The 15,341-nt window shown below is 49.0% G+C and overlaps 1 protein-coding gene across 1 annotated transcript; it reads right to left on the bottom strand.

Moving 5' to 3' along the window:
• Positions 1–1,180: 1,180 nt before the first annotated feature.
• Positions 1,181–15,034, bottom strand: LOC105449180 (mediator of RNA polymerase II transcription subunit 15-like). Its single transcript, XM_011688186.1, has 2 exons — positions 14,943–15,034; positions 1,181–3,447 (listed from the first exon to the last, which is right to left on the bottom strand). The coding sequence occupies exons 1-2, from the start codon at positions 14,958–14,960 to the stop codon at positions 1,789–1,791; spliced, it is 1,677 nt and encodes a 558-aa protein (XP_011686488.1). The 5' UTR covers positions 14,961–15,034; the 3' UTR covers positions 1,181–1,788.
• Positions 15,035–15,341: the final 307 nt, after the last annotated feature.

Below are 15,341 nucleotides of genomic sequence, written 5' to 3' on the forward strand. Positions count from 1 at the left end.
GTAAATCTCAAATTTATTTATTTTTTTTTTTACTTGAATAATGTAAAATCTAACGACGTATATACAATTTATTTCTTATAACACTTTATGCACACGATTGATGAAAAGATTATAGAATATAGGCGAGAGTGGAGCAACAATCAATTGCACACTACCATATCACGGTGCATTCTATGCGCTGTATGACACAATAGTATGGATGTGCAACATTGTGCGCCTAATCGAAAGTATCTCGAAACACCCGACGGATTTGATTCGACTAATTATCCCCTTCTGCTTGATCGCGTTTCACTCGCCTTTCATGCGACTCGGCGTTGCACCGGATCGACGTTTTGTAATCGAGCCGAGCCATTATTATTACGTGGCTGCTCTCGGGCCTTCACGGGGTCGTGAATAAAAGGTCCGCGGCCGCGCGACGAAGTGTGTTCCGTTTGTATCGCGGAACCTCTCCGCCGTCGTCGGATACCTTTACGGTGTTAGGGACCCGCGAGAAATTGCCACGGTAATACATCGGTATATACGTGCGTGAGTATTGCGTCAGGTCGTTGGCTTTCACTCTCTAACATGCCTCATAAAGCGTGCACGATATACACGCCAGAGTGGAAAGAGAGGTGTTCTCGGAATCGGCCTGAGAAACGGAAGGAACCACGTTTGCGCGATGTCAACCTCTCCGCGCGCGGACAAATAAAATTTCGCTACTTTTAATGAACGCATTGTTTCAACAAGCTGTCAGTTACCGAAACGACGATGACTCGCACGATTCATTCGGATTCTTTCCTCGTCGTGTGTAATTCCGGGGGAATGAGATTTATGACGAGATTATTCAACTGGGAAATCGTGGAAAAAAAAATACATATAAAAAGATACAATTACCTAAGAGGATTAAAATTTTGTCACGTATCACGTTTTTTGCCACTCGGCTCCCTCCCCGTTGTTGTTACACGAGTTACATTATCCCCATGTAATCGTAAACGCGCGCGGTTCCACCATCCATTATCACATACTTTAATCTCTTTAACCTTCGTTATCCGATTGCGTCGTCGACGGATAATGTTATCGTTCGCGCGTTAGCCGAGACGAGCGGATAGCGCAAGAACGCTTTGAGACACGCATTGGACGGAAAAGCGAGCACTCTATATGTATATATATATATATGTATATATATATATATGTATATATATATACACAATTACATACGACTAAAGTATGAAAGTGCTATCGAGAACAAGGTAATTCGGAAGATCCCACGTTACTGTAAAATGAAAATTACCGGAAAACCCGCGAGATCCCGTTCGTAATAAGTAAACTTTGAATACGCTTATCGGAAAGTTCGCGTTTTCTGCGACGCGCGGTGACGGTAAAAATCTGCGGCCTCTGTTATCCGCGATACTTTTCATCGTAACTATGTTCGCGCGCCTTTCTCGCGTCGCGCCGATTATATTTAAATATATACCGTACACGCATTCCCCCCCTCCCCCGCGTGCAACGCGTGCAGCTCGAAGCACTCGTGTGCGCCATTCACTCGGCGAGATACACTTCGTATATCCCATAACTTCGGCGCTACCACACGTGAGATATATACTTTATATATAATGCATATACTTATATTGTAATACCCTCTGTGTACGCATCGGGCCGACATTGATGATAAGTAAACCGGCGCCGAGATCCTCGATGGTCTAGCCCGCGAGGGACGCTCGAGGCAATACCGAATGATAAATATCGACGAGGGGCGATTCGAGGATCCGAGGGAGATCTCTTAGGAATCGCGACTCAGATTGATGCGCATCAGTAGTTATTATTGGCGGCGCTACCTCGGAGAAACTGATCGATCTGACCTACTGAGAGGGACGAGGTGGCGGAGGAGGCCTTCAGGGGCGCGACGTAATAGAACGCCTGGGGTTCTCTCTGCGACTCCAGCAGCTGGAGCCTGTGAGGTTGTTGCTGCTGCTGCTGGTGCTGCTGCTGCTGCTGGCGGCGTTGCTGCTGCGCGTAGAGATGCTGGGACTGCTGCAACAACTGCGCCTGCTGCTTCCTATAGAGTACCTCCTGGGGCTGGGCTATGGTCGGGGTGGGTGCCGATTGGGCCTGCTTATAGACCGGACGCTGGGCCTGCTGGTGGTACTGTTGCAGCTGCTGCAGACCGAGCAGGGACTGGGGCTGGGCTACGAACGGTTGGAGTTTGTGACTGAGGCTAAAGTCACCCACGGTTTGGGGCAGTGTCTGATAAAGCTGGGTATTGTACTGACCGGTCGCGGGATCGTACACGAGCTCCGATTGGTAGATGGGCTCAGCGGCTGCGGATGCGGCGGTGACCGATGTCTGACCGGTCAACTTAACTCTCGAGGTTTGGGGCGAGGCTTGGGCGCTCTGGGGCCTCGCGGCGGATACGTGCGAGCCGACCGTGTTCACGTAACGCTCGAGCTCTGCGGCAAAGTCGAGGTGGGGCGCACTAGCGGAGGTCGTGGTGCGCAACGGCGATATCGTGGGGTGGGTCTGGGCGTAGAGCAGACTGCCGGGACGTTCGGTGCTACTAGGGGAGACGTATTGCGCGGCTACTTGGGCGACGTGGGGTCGTGGGGTTATCGCAACCGACTGGGGCCTGGGATGGCGGGTCACCGGTCGGCGGGTGGTCGTCTCGAGCGACTGATAGACGTTCGAGGTGACTGTCGGCTGACTACGGAGGACGGGCGACGCGGTGGTCTGATATTGGGCTGCAGGGGTGGAAGCTAACCTAAAGAGAGACGGAGTGGGAGACGGCGAAGATTCGTAAATGGCGGTGGAGGGCGTGACCTGCACTATGGTCGTGGGTCTTCTGAAGGCTGACGGCCGCAGCTGCGGCTTGAGGTCGTCCTCGGTCAGTTCCTGGCTGGCATCGTCGTCGAGCTGATACTCGGACTGGAATATCGTGGTGGGCGCACGAGTAGTGGTCGGCTGATACGTCGGCCTCACAGGTCGAGGTACAGGCCTGACGACAGGATAATTCGCCCGTCCAGGAAGTTCCTCCTTTTCTTCCTCTTCCTCTTCCTCTTCTTCCTTGGGTGCGTTCGGATCGCAGGGGTTGCCCGAGACATAGGTGAACTCTCTCTTATTGCCGTCCGGATCGATGTAGCCGTATTTGCCGCGTACGACGCAGTCGGTGCCGCGGGTCTCCTCCTTGAAGGAACCGTCGGCCGCCTCGTAGCCGAAGGTGAAGGATCCGTCGTCGTTAACCTTATTGTAGTTCCTGATTGTCTGCACCGGCGGCGGCTTCGACCCGTGCAGCGCGTCCTTAGACCGTGGCGAAGGAAGCGCGCGGGTGCGCGGCTGATAAACCGCTACGGTGTCGAAATCGTCCTCGGCGGCCTGATTGTCCTCTTCCTCGTAGTACACTTGAGGCTCCGTCACGCGAGGCCGGATCTGCACTCGCCGCGCTTCCGTTAGGGCGAGCAGACACGCCGGGATTACCTGGCAATGAAGAAGAATTTACTATGGTAGACAACGCACGCTGTTTGCGATCGGTGCACGGGGATATGATCATTAACGTGTTGATACGACGTTACGCATGTTGCGCACGAAAGAAAGTGGCCGGTGCTCTTGTCGGATCGAAATTTTTAGAGAAGTTTCGCGAAGTGAAAACGGGAAGCGCGTATGTGTATATGATAGGCGTTTCCAGAGGAAATTGCAATTTGTAAATTTTTACGTTGGACTATAATCTAGATAACGTCGGCATGTAAAATACGTTCTGTTTTCTAAAATTTCTCAATTTATCACTAAAATAATATGAATATTTTTATATCTTATTAGTTTATACTTTCTACCTGCCCAAACATATACTTTTTTAAATTACAAATCCATTCAATTAAACTATTTAATTGCGGGTTTCTTTACAGAGAAATAAATTTACTCAGGACGAAAGAATTCGAGACCTCTGATACTTAACACATATAGGCATTCATGTGCGTCGAGAAACAACGGAAACTTAATAACACAGTTATCAGAGGCGTCAAGTAGAAATGTACGATACTTGTCAGACGCTCGCGATCTTTTACTCGCGGCGAAGGGGGGAGGTATGGTGGTTTTATCGCGTCACGCGAGAGGCGTAATCGAAATTGTTTGGAGCCACTCGAGGCGGAATGGATATCGGGGCCGGCTGGTTTCCAAGCGCGAAGCCGGATCCGCGTTACGGAGGTACGCGGGTTATAGTCAATAGGAAGCAGAAGATGGAGCGAGGAGAGAGCGAGTTTCGCGGATCGGTGAACGCTCGTGTGTGTGCGCGCGCGCGCGCAAGCGGTATGCGCGCAAAATTCCTTATCGCTCGCTCGAACGCGACCGAATGGTCTCGGCTGTTAAAGCGCGAGTAGCCCGAGAGCACGAGTGGTGTATACGACCGTGGTCGATGCCGTAAAAGGTTGGAGCCTGCTGAGATTACATCTGGATTTGCTCTGATTCCACGACTGTGTCTGTTGCGATAAATTCCATCTATACAACGTGAATTTTGCGACCGCGAATGCTTCAAATTCCTTTACGAATTACTAATCGGTTATCTGATCTTATGAATCACAAATCTGATCTTTATCCAGATACTTTATAAGGTAATATAATTGCTATTGTCTACTAATATCCAATTCTAGTATATGAGCAAAGATCACAAAGATACGTGCTTATAGTTAATAAAGGTGGAAATGAACGATGTAATACTTTGTAAATTGATTAAAAGAGATATATATACTGCGAGATTTACGTAAGAATGTCTCTTTCTTATCGCTCTACGCGATTATGAGTCATTATATCTTAACATTCTTTCGATATTTCCCAGTTGCGGGTATTCGTCATCTTGCGCGCGGAACACGAAAACGCTCACGCGTTTTTCTCGCGAAGCTAACCGCGCGCGTCCTCTGACAAAACGTGGTCTCGACTTCCGGTATAAGGCGGCTCTCGGTGGGAACCGCCCCGGCGCGCACACGTGTTACGTAATTTCTACTACTCGGCTGACCCGAATACGGGGCGAGGCAGGGAGCGCGCGCGGCCGGCGTGCCTACCGTGAGAGAGAAAGAGATTCAGATTCAGAGCGTCGTAACGTAACTCGGCGCGCATGTTTCGCCGTCGTTGTCGGCCGCGCCGCGCCGCACCGTCGGTCGGCCGCTTCTGGATCTCCTTGAACCAAGTCTCGAGAGCAAAACGCGCGCGCGCGCATAAAAGACAGGCGGCGGATAATAACCACACCTAGCGACGACCCACAGGAAACGCCGTGTACCTCTTGCTGAATACAATAATATAAAAGATAGGCGATGAAAAAAAAAGTCTATTATTCTTCAATCGCCAATGAACGTTGGGTCAATCGAAAGTGCCAGGAACGCAGGTCTAACGTTTTTATATAATGATGCGTGGAGAATTAATGAGCCTTTTACTTTCTCAGGCGTTCTGAGATTCGTATCTTCGACCGCTTCAATTAATGCTGCTAAATAATGCGTACATAATCAGCATCTTGCCTTTAAATTTTTATCGCCGCCGATAAAACGATCTTTGTTTTTACTGTCAGCACCGTTCACAGGGAATAATAAGAGAGAGAGAAAAAATATCTCCGGACGCGGATATACGAAGTAGCTATTAGATCCCGTGCGATAATGTTCGCTCCTTGAAATAGTTCCGTGTCGGTTGAACACCGATAAGATCGATTCGCTCGACTATTCGCGATGACCCGATCAGGAATATTCGACGATTGCGCATATTGGCACACGATCCGTCCTTGGGACGGGAAGGCACGTCTTGGGACTTTCGAGTCGATACGGTATGGCTGCAGCGTATTGCCTCTCTTACGGGCGTGAGCCGATTAATTTTCAAGTCTACACCCGCGATGATAAAATGCACGGCGCCTTTCTTCGGCGCCGATGACGACGACGACGCAGCAGCAGCAGCAGCGGCGCGTTTTGCCCGCTGACGAAACACTCGCCGGACTCAATTCGGCGCACACATGACAAATGGGACGGTGTGTCGCAAGCATGGTCGAGAAGTTATGCGAAAGTTGTCTCTCATAAATCTGATTGCTCAGCCGGAGAGCTCGCGAATTCAATTGCGAACGTTAAAGTTCGCAGGAACTCTGTAATGAGATGATTAGCTATTCAAAGTGGTGTACAAGCTCTCTGCATCCCACCTTCGTGTGTTTTCGTCACCTTCCGCGAACCAATCGGCTAAATCGGTGAAGCGAGGAGAGAGATCGGCGAAGAAGGAGATAATCGCGGGTATACGCAGAATTTCCATGAGCAGCGCGAAAACTCGTAACTTTCCGTCGCTACATCGTCGACGAAGCCTGCAGACGCCGCTGTCGCGCCGCTCTCGATTCTTCCGGGTTCGGGGATTTTCATACGCGCTCTCCCCTTCCCCCCCCCCTGCCCCCGATCGTTTAGAATCGAGATAAACCGTTCAATTTTCTCAACCGATTGAGGGGGAAACGAAATTGGCTGCGTATATACCCGCTTCTCTGAGCGCTCCCTGAAACTAGGAAAGGTCTTCGGTCGCGCGCGGCGGTATACAAACCGACTCGCGATTCTCGGGCCGCGAGCGCCGCGCGCGCGCAGCCGGGGTTCCGAACGAAATCGACGAGAAGACTTGCAACGTCGTCATTATCCTCGGCCACGGTATATATACGCGCTCCGCAACTGTCCGGACCATTGAAAGAGCGTGTACCAGGCTAATGACTCCTCCATCTGGTTCGGGTTAGAGGAGAATCGTGACGCCGAGGTAGGGCTCTGTAATCAACGGTTCTTGGCATGCCAGTCACATACAGTGAGAGGCGCACAACGGACACATTCGGTCCCGTGGCCCGATCCAGTTGGGCGCAATCGACCACGGCGCACCACGCCTCGTCTAATGTAAAGTGAGCCCCCGCGCGCGCGCGCGAAGCTGTCCGGAGAAAGGAAGAATCGTTGCGCGCCGCGCAAATCCGCGTTCGCCGCGCTCAAGTATACTTCTCGCGCCCGCGCGCGCATATACTCGTATCTTCGATCGCGATCATTTCCGCGACGTTTTTGCGGGCGACGCGAAACGTAAATTGTCTCCTTTTTATCCGAAGACATGAAGCACTCAATTAAAATCAATGAACCAAAAAAGGATTAGTAAAAAAAAATACTACTCTTTAATAGGGCTGGTGATTTGCTTCGAAGGCTTCGACATTCGAACTTCGAAGCTTCGGCATTAAAATCTTCAAATTCTTTCGAAGCTTCGAAGTTTCGAAATTTCGAAACTTTACTTTACTTTACTTTATTTTTTACGAAATTATTCTTAAAAAATTTGAAAGTATTATAACCTGAAATGTTACAAATTAATAATTAAATTGGATACATGTGTAAATAAAGAAAGATAATGATCAATAAAACAATCTAATTAAGGAAATTTAAATTTTTAATGTATTTTTCAAAACATTGAAACTTCGATGCTTCGAAGTTAATTTTAAACTTTGAAGTTTCGAAAGATCGAAGTTAACGTCAAAGCTTCGAATATTCGAGCAAAAAGAAACAGCCCTACTCTAATTGTAAATCTGAATCAGTGGATAATCACTGATTATCAATGATTATTCATTGAATGCATCAGTCCCAAGTATGTCACTGATAATCAGTGAAATTCAACTTCATTGTCTCTCGGAAATCACTAATAAATAAGTGACTAATGGCTATATGATCGTTGACAAATCAGTGGACTCGCTGTTCTCGCTAATTACACGGCGGATTCGACTCTGTTTTACTTATTAGCGATGCAAGGCGTTACTGACTCAATCAGTGACTTTTCCAGATTTAGAGAGAATTCAGATTTACAGAGATTAAAGAAAGAGACAAGATACTAACTGTAACTAGTTGCTGATAAGGTTTTAAAAATAGTGTGCGCACTATTAAGGATTCTTGACACAACATTCAATTTAGTCTCACGATTTTACGAAGGAAACAATCTTCAATATATTATGTAACAGCGAAATAATTATTTGCCGTCGAGATCCACAATCGCTCAATTTTACGCCGAAGTACAAGTCCGATGGCGGGAGACGATTAATAAGCAATATCCACTTTACTCGACCAGCCGTGGGTTTTTAGAGGATGAAAGAGCCTCGGTACCGCCGCGTGGGATCAATCATGTGCAAGCGGGGAGAGCCAATTACCGATCTACGATTAGCGGCGGTCTCGTAACGCGAGCGCGCTGTTTGTACGCCGATATATACATATACATATACGTTTTACGTAAAAAATCGGAGGAAGTCGTTGAAAGCGAGAGCTCGCTCGCTCGCGGGAAATGTTGGTATATATATATATAATACTTGTAATAGCGGTCCCGGTCGAGCTAAATAGATAAATGTAACAGCAAGAACGCGCGGTGCGCGCGCGGCATCTAAGGAGCAGGATAACAAGTGGTACCTTTCACGGTGAAGGTGACGCGTTCGGTTTCGAGAGAAAAAGAGAGATAAGACTCGCGACGACCGGTTATGCTCCAACAGCCGCGTTCTCGATTTCGATTTACACATACGTATATGTATAATGTAAGTACACACGTCTGTGTGCACACCCTCCTCCGTATACGCTATGCATATATCCGTATACGTAATATAGATCGATCGCGGACAACGGCGATCCGGTGAACGTTCCTCTCGCGTTTCGCGCTGTAGGAAGTCGTTAGAATAGATCGCCCGCAACTTTCCTCGTGTACGAGGTTTCCGGAAGCGGTGGAAGCTGCGTCGCGGCCGCTCGTGAATTCATTTCTGATGAACTCAGCGTTTATTATCGGTAATTAGTAAGCGACTGACGGGCGTATCGGATCCGCTTTATCTCAAGCCCGGGCATGATTAATTGCATCGCGTGCGCGCGAGCGCAAGCGCGCGCGCGCACCAGGAAGGATACTCTCCGAACGCTATTTACACTGCAGATATCAATACATTCTATTCCCCTCGAATGAAGGAACGATGACGTAACGAAGACGCAGATCGCCGATGAGAAACGTCCGTGAATCCTTGTTTTATTTATCAGCGCGCGTGATAAATAGCAACGCGGAACGTAAACGGCGTGCCGAGAGCGCAGGAATGTTGTTTCCGGCAGACAAGCGTAAGTTATAGAAAATGGAAGTGTGCGAATGTGTGCAATGGCTCAGATTGTAAGTTAAATGCAAAAAGAAAACTCGATATCCCCCGTGTCGGATCTTCTGGCTGTAATGCGGCGATTAAAGCACGCATCGATGCAATTTCAGTCCGAGGTGGTTACTTACACTAATGCTCCTCAAGGAGAAACGGTTACATGATTAAGATAAGAAATTAATCCTCAGTCGGCGTACAATCGCCTGAGTGCGTGGAGATTGCGTTTTAACCTTGCGGATTGAATTCCTTCTCACATATTAGGTGTTCAGGAATCATCGAAGCGGCGCCGATCGGACTCATCGCGGTGTAATAATCGACGGGTAACGAGGACGAATAGAATAGTGGCGTAAAATCCGCCGTGTCACGAGAATCGAACAGTAACACACCACTATAGGCAAGAATAGAACGGATGACGAAAGCCAACCCAAATAATCCATCGCCTCTGTAATTACAGCTCGTGACGCAATACCCCCCTTTCCCCCCCGATCGACGCAATCCAGAGATCACCTCGGCAAGAGATGGGTGGAGGGTTTCATCTCAAGGTCTTCGCGGTTCGCGAGGAACGAGATTTGAGCAGCTGGCCGCGGTGGTGCAGTGCTGCGCGCCGGGCGTGCATCGCGTCGAGAGTCAACGAGAAATTGCGCGCGTCTATATAGGAGGGAAGAAAAAGAATGCGAAATAAGTGTTTGCGACGATAGAAAGTTACGAGATTGCTCTCAGACGTCTCTCCGGTCGCGCAGGCAAAGAATAGCGAGGGATATGTTAATCCGCCGCTGTTGAAACGCCGACATTTAAATAAGACGACGTCTTATATTTTTCCTGCTACTTTCGACACCTGTCTCCGCACATCTCTTCCCGCATCTCTCGCGTGGAAGCGGGCGCGTGTAGATGCCAATGATAAACCGGGCGTACAACAATGAGCGTACACGGGCAACCGTGCCCGGTGGTTGTGTAGCGCCCACGTTTATCAACGAAGCGAAAGTCAACATGTAACGGCGTCCCGATTACGTGCAACGACGCGGCCCCGACGAGGACGCCATAAGGATGTGGATCGCCTGCGTAAAGAATCAACCTGACAACTTTCATTATCTAGCGCCGTTATTTTCCCGCGCTGTCTTTCTATAAGGCAACGGCAAGATGACTTTCTCGCGTGGAAGACGTGTTCTCGCGCGCGCGATCGACACGCGGCAGAAGACTTCGCTGGATGTCCCGGCCATCCATCCTGTTTGCTCGGCGTTTCGGTATTCTTCCGCCGGAAGTGAGAACGAACGCGCGAGAAAATGAACGGGAACGCCGCGCCGATTCGCGCCCCGGCCGTAAACGACCGCGCGCTCGCGCTGGCGCGATCGTTTCTCACGTAAGGTCGAAACAAATATTTGAAAGTGCGACGCGGCGTGCACGCGCGAGCTCGGCGTTAACAAAGGCGGTGCTCGGAAAAAGGTTCTCTAAGAGGCTCGAATACTCGCGCGCGGGTGGTTTCGCGCGCGCGAAGCGAGAGCGAGAACGTGACTCATTTCGTATGGGCATTTCGCCGGGCGCGCGCATTGGTATGACGCGCGGGCACACCGGCGCGCGCCCTTGTCTTTTGAAAACTGCGAGACTGACCACACCGGCGATCTATTTGCGCATATATAAGAGCACCGTGTTCGCTCTCACTTTCTTCCGTCCGCCGCGCGCGTCGGCCACACGAAACCTCGCGCCAAGCCGCGATTCGTATTTACGAGGCCAAGCCTGCAGCCTCGCTGATTCTCTAACTTTCGTTTTTCTTTATCATTAGAATGTCATTCGGCTACATGCTTTTTCAGAGATTGCCGCGCGGGAAAGTTGAAAGCAGATTAATAAGCGCGCAATTTGGCGCACACCAATTTCCCCCGCATCTTTTCACGGCACCGATTCCTTAATCAATTTATAATTGATTATTTATGAACGCGTTAATGTTGGAGCGATAATTTTCTGAAATTATGTCAAGAGTCGAGAGATTTTCGCGAATTGGAATCATATATAATTACTGCGATGAATAGATTTAATTTTTGTTCCTTAATTAATTCCAGCTGAATTCTATTTCAATAGAGAGTCAAGCTCTATTGAAACAGAGTTTTGCTGGAATTAATTAAAATAATTACGAGTGTACTTAATATTGAATATGGAAAGTTGCGAGACAAGTGACACCCACTCGAATTTCCATGCGGAAGATCAACGTTAAATTAATTGGGCAATCTCGTTACCGTAATGGAGGGTTTCATCTCTGCAGTGTATCGCGAGACGCCATCAGCGAGTTCAGCTTCGTCCCGCTGTACGCGGGATGTGTATATATGTGCGCAACGATCTACCCGATATTTCTAAACCACCCCGCCTACCTTATGCGGCAAACTTAATGCGTTTGCCCGCCTGTGTGCATCCACAATACCGGGCGTAATTATAACGTCGCGCGGAACGGCGCGGCGGCGGCGGCGGCGGCGGCGGTGCGTTTCGAAAGGAGCGACCGCTCGGAGTCGCTCGAAAGATCGGCATGCCCTTAATTTATGGATTTGCCAGCCTCCCGTGTGTTGCGATATATTTCTTGCTCTCACATTTTCTTCTGAACCGGCTGCCTAATGAGACCACGAGGCCTGCCGCCGCGCCGTGGCCACGCGGCAAAAACGGGAAAGCCCGCTTCGGAATGCTAATTAGCCGGGCAGTTCTTACGACGTTCTTTCACGTTGAAAAAACTCACACTGTTTCTTTTCCTCTTTAAAAAAAAAAAGCGCACTAACAGCTATTCCGTGTCTGTAAGGACAAAAAATGAATTCACCCGAGATTGCGTCCGATTTTCCGTCGAAAGTGCACACGTCGCCGTAGATTGACGGGTGTTCGATGAGCCGATATAATTGAGAAGCATGCGGTATAATCGATTTCCTGTTGCGCAATGACGGGGCCGTAAAAAGGGGGCCGTAGAGTGATGTGCTCTGTGCAACAATGGCTCGGGGTGCCGACCCGATCGTGTCAATATCTTTGAGGCCGGGCGGCGGCGCGGCGAAGGACCCGGTCGCGGCGGCGAGTAAGAGAACGAAGCCTCCGCCGCCGCGGCCTCCGTCCCGCGGGGATCGTTTATCGCTGAAGAATCGGCTGCTGAAAGCGGGCGAGAGATTTGCTCCTATTATATATATTAGCCTCGCTTTCGCAATTCGGCGTTACCGCGGCGAGGTTTCTCCGTCATCGTCGTCGTCTGCTTCTATACAGTACGGCTTCGGGAAAACGGGTTTCTCGGGCCGCGACGATATCGCCATCGAAAACGATCGCGCCGGCCGCGATAAGTCGTTTTTATTTTCATCCTCTCTTTTTTTTTTTATTATTCTTTTTTATCGCGAACCGACGACGTTGCACATCGCCGTGCTCGTTCGTGCTCGAGCGACTTCGAGTCGCGCGCGAGGAAAAAGCCGCCGCTCGATTCGGCGTTCGATCTTCGTGACAGACCAGCTGCGTCATTGGAAACCGACGTTTCCATCGGCGCGGCGCGGTTTCTCGCGATTGCCGGTATCGAAAACCGGCGGAGAAGTGCTCTTGATTCAGCTCGCGCGGGACGAGAAGAAAAATGCTTTTATACGCGCATACATAGGAGCGCTTTCGAGATGCCTCGACAGGTATAAACGTATATCGAACGACTTATGTTGCCGCGGGGACTCTTGATTGGCGTACGTCGAACGGAATGGGGGGGGGGGAGGAGGGGGGGATATCGTGCACTGTATCGCCGCGAAAAGTTTCGCGAAAACAGACGTCCCATATTTGTGTAATCGGTGAAAGTGCCAATAATCGGACTACCCCAGGCGAGTTCTCCGGGTCGCGCCGATCGTTTCGATCGCCGGCGCCGATTTCTTGGTGTACACACTCGAACGTCTCGAGGCGTCTCGCGTACACGCATCCGGAATTATCTCGCGCGCCACTTCCATCGCGGCAGCAAGCCGTAAATCCACGAGACGCACATATTACGCGAGATCGTCCGCGATCGTCTTCAATTTCACGCGGTTAACTCTCGCGTGAACGAACCCGCGGCCGCCGCTCCGCCTCGAGAGATCGGATCGCGAAACGTGAGAGATAGGGAAACGATCGCGAAGATATATAGAAGACGCTCTCGTGAATTATTAATAAGCGTTTAATTGTCACCTTACGCGCCGAAGCCGCGGGAAAAGGAATCGGAGAAATCGGCGCCGTTATATCGCGCGCAGGGGGGGAGGAGGGGGGGGGGAATCCTCGTGCATTTCTTCGCACGATTCGCGAATTACACTTGTGTGCCACAAGTGCACGGGTGAAATCGGACGATTATTAAACGTTCCCACAAGAGCCTGACTGACGGCCGTTTACGGGCGTGTAAGAATACACGTGGTAATTGATTAAGTGGCGCTTTTGTGAAATAAGTAGCGTGAACCGAATCGACCGAAATTCATACTAGTTTCGATTATGTGCCGGCTCGCGTTACCGGTCGCAAAAACTTTACAGCTGAAGGAAGAAACGTGTCTATCTGTCTCGAGCGGCTCGGGTCAAGAATGGAGCGAGCCGTGGACAGCCAGCGGCTGTAACAATGCCAGCGGAGAGCTATAACCGGAATATATAACGAACAGAACTTTCACTATATTAATCAATACGGCGCGTAATGAGCGCGTTTGAAAAATTCGCGCAAGTCTCGCCGTGAAAAAAAAAAAAAAAAAAAAATTATCGGCCTGCAACGAAACGTGTGTATAGTCGCTCGTTTGCGACTCGCGGAGTTTTCGAGTGCGCGGAGAGGCACGAGTCTGCTTCCCATTCAACAAAAGATTACGTTACCCAACCGCGTCCGGGCGCGGGTTCATTAAGGCAACGGACGGATGTCAACAACTTGCCTTACGGGTATACAATTAATTCACGGGACTGTTCGCGGGAAAACTGTTGCAATTTTCGAGTACAACGCTTTGAGTTTTCTCGCGTCCGCGAGGCGCGCTTTTCGCACGGGCGAGCGGCAAAAGGGGGATTTCCAGCGAAAATTCTCTCGTGGCCGTGCACGGGGGGCACCGAGTGGGCGGACACAATTCACTTTCCGTTGTTGTTAATCATTGCGCCGTCTATGAATTATAAATGTTTTCACACGCGCGCGCGCAAATTGCAACAATGGACCGCGTAGATTTTATCGGGATTCTGACTTTCCTGCGTTAATGACGGTTAATTTGATATAGGTCACAGGATAATGAGATTTTAAGATTCTAAAAATAAAACATCGCGATTAATATCTTAATACGTAATACATATAAATGCTATCTACATAAATCCGAAATGTTATAATGATGTGTGAGAACATAATAAATATACTATTTATACTGATTTAAAAAATACTCAATGATATAATGTAGTTATCAATAGTATAATTGTGTGTCAATTTTGTGATAAAAAATTAAACAATAAGTCTACATATATAATGTTAAAAAAAAAATCACACATGCAATTTCTAAAATTATGCAAAAGATAAATTATATTGTCACGCATTGTTGCATGTAAACGTCCACAAATACGTTAAATAAAATACTAAAAAATATTTTTTTTGTACCTTTTTGGACTCGTGCATTTATTACTTTTGCAAACTTTTTCACAGTAATGCTATAACATACATTATAATATTGTACAACATTTGAAATGTTAGAATTTTTAATTAGTTAGAAATTCTCTATATCAATTTTTCACAAATTTAATTACATGCCTTGCGTCAAACGTGGACATTGGAAAGAAATGAGACACCGAGGTGTAACACGTTAAAATCTCCAAAGATAAGTTGATTAATCGCGGAAAGAGGGCACAATCAACGGAAATCACGCGGTTAACAAAAATAACCGAATAATTTGGCACGTACCAGCAATATAATCCTCATGGTGCACGCGTCGCTGACGAGGAGGGGGAAGGTACTACTTGTCGGGGAACGGTCCTCCGTGAGTTTCACTGAGAGAGTGCAGCCGTATAGTACCGCGCTCGGTCCTTTATAACCTACACGAAGGCTTTTGCCTATAGTGGGGGCCCGGTCGTCGGATAGCCGTGTGCTCCACGTCCTCTTCGACACCCGCGACACCCGCGAATTAGATTCCGGTTGTGGACTCAGGGAGGACCGGACGACATGGCCATTGCCAAACAGGCCGCACCGCGCCTCTCTGCGATTGCGAAAGCTCCCAGTTCGCAGTTGCGTGCAACATTGAAAAACACAGTGGTAAAATGTTGCGTATTGGACACACCGAGAGAGGAGACACGTCGATCTCCC

This window comes from Wasmannia auropunctata, unplaced genomic scaffold (genome assembly GCF_000956235.1).
Source record: "Wasmannia auropunctata unplaced genomic scaffold, wasmannia.A_1.0 LD336076.1, whole genome shotgun sequence".
Lineage (NCBI taxonomy): Eukaryota > Metazoa > Arthropoda > Insecta > Hymenoptera > Formicidae > Wasmannia > Wasmannia auropunctata.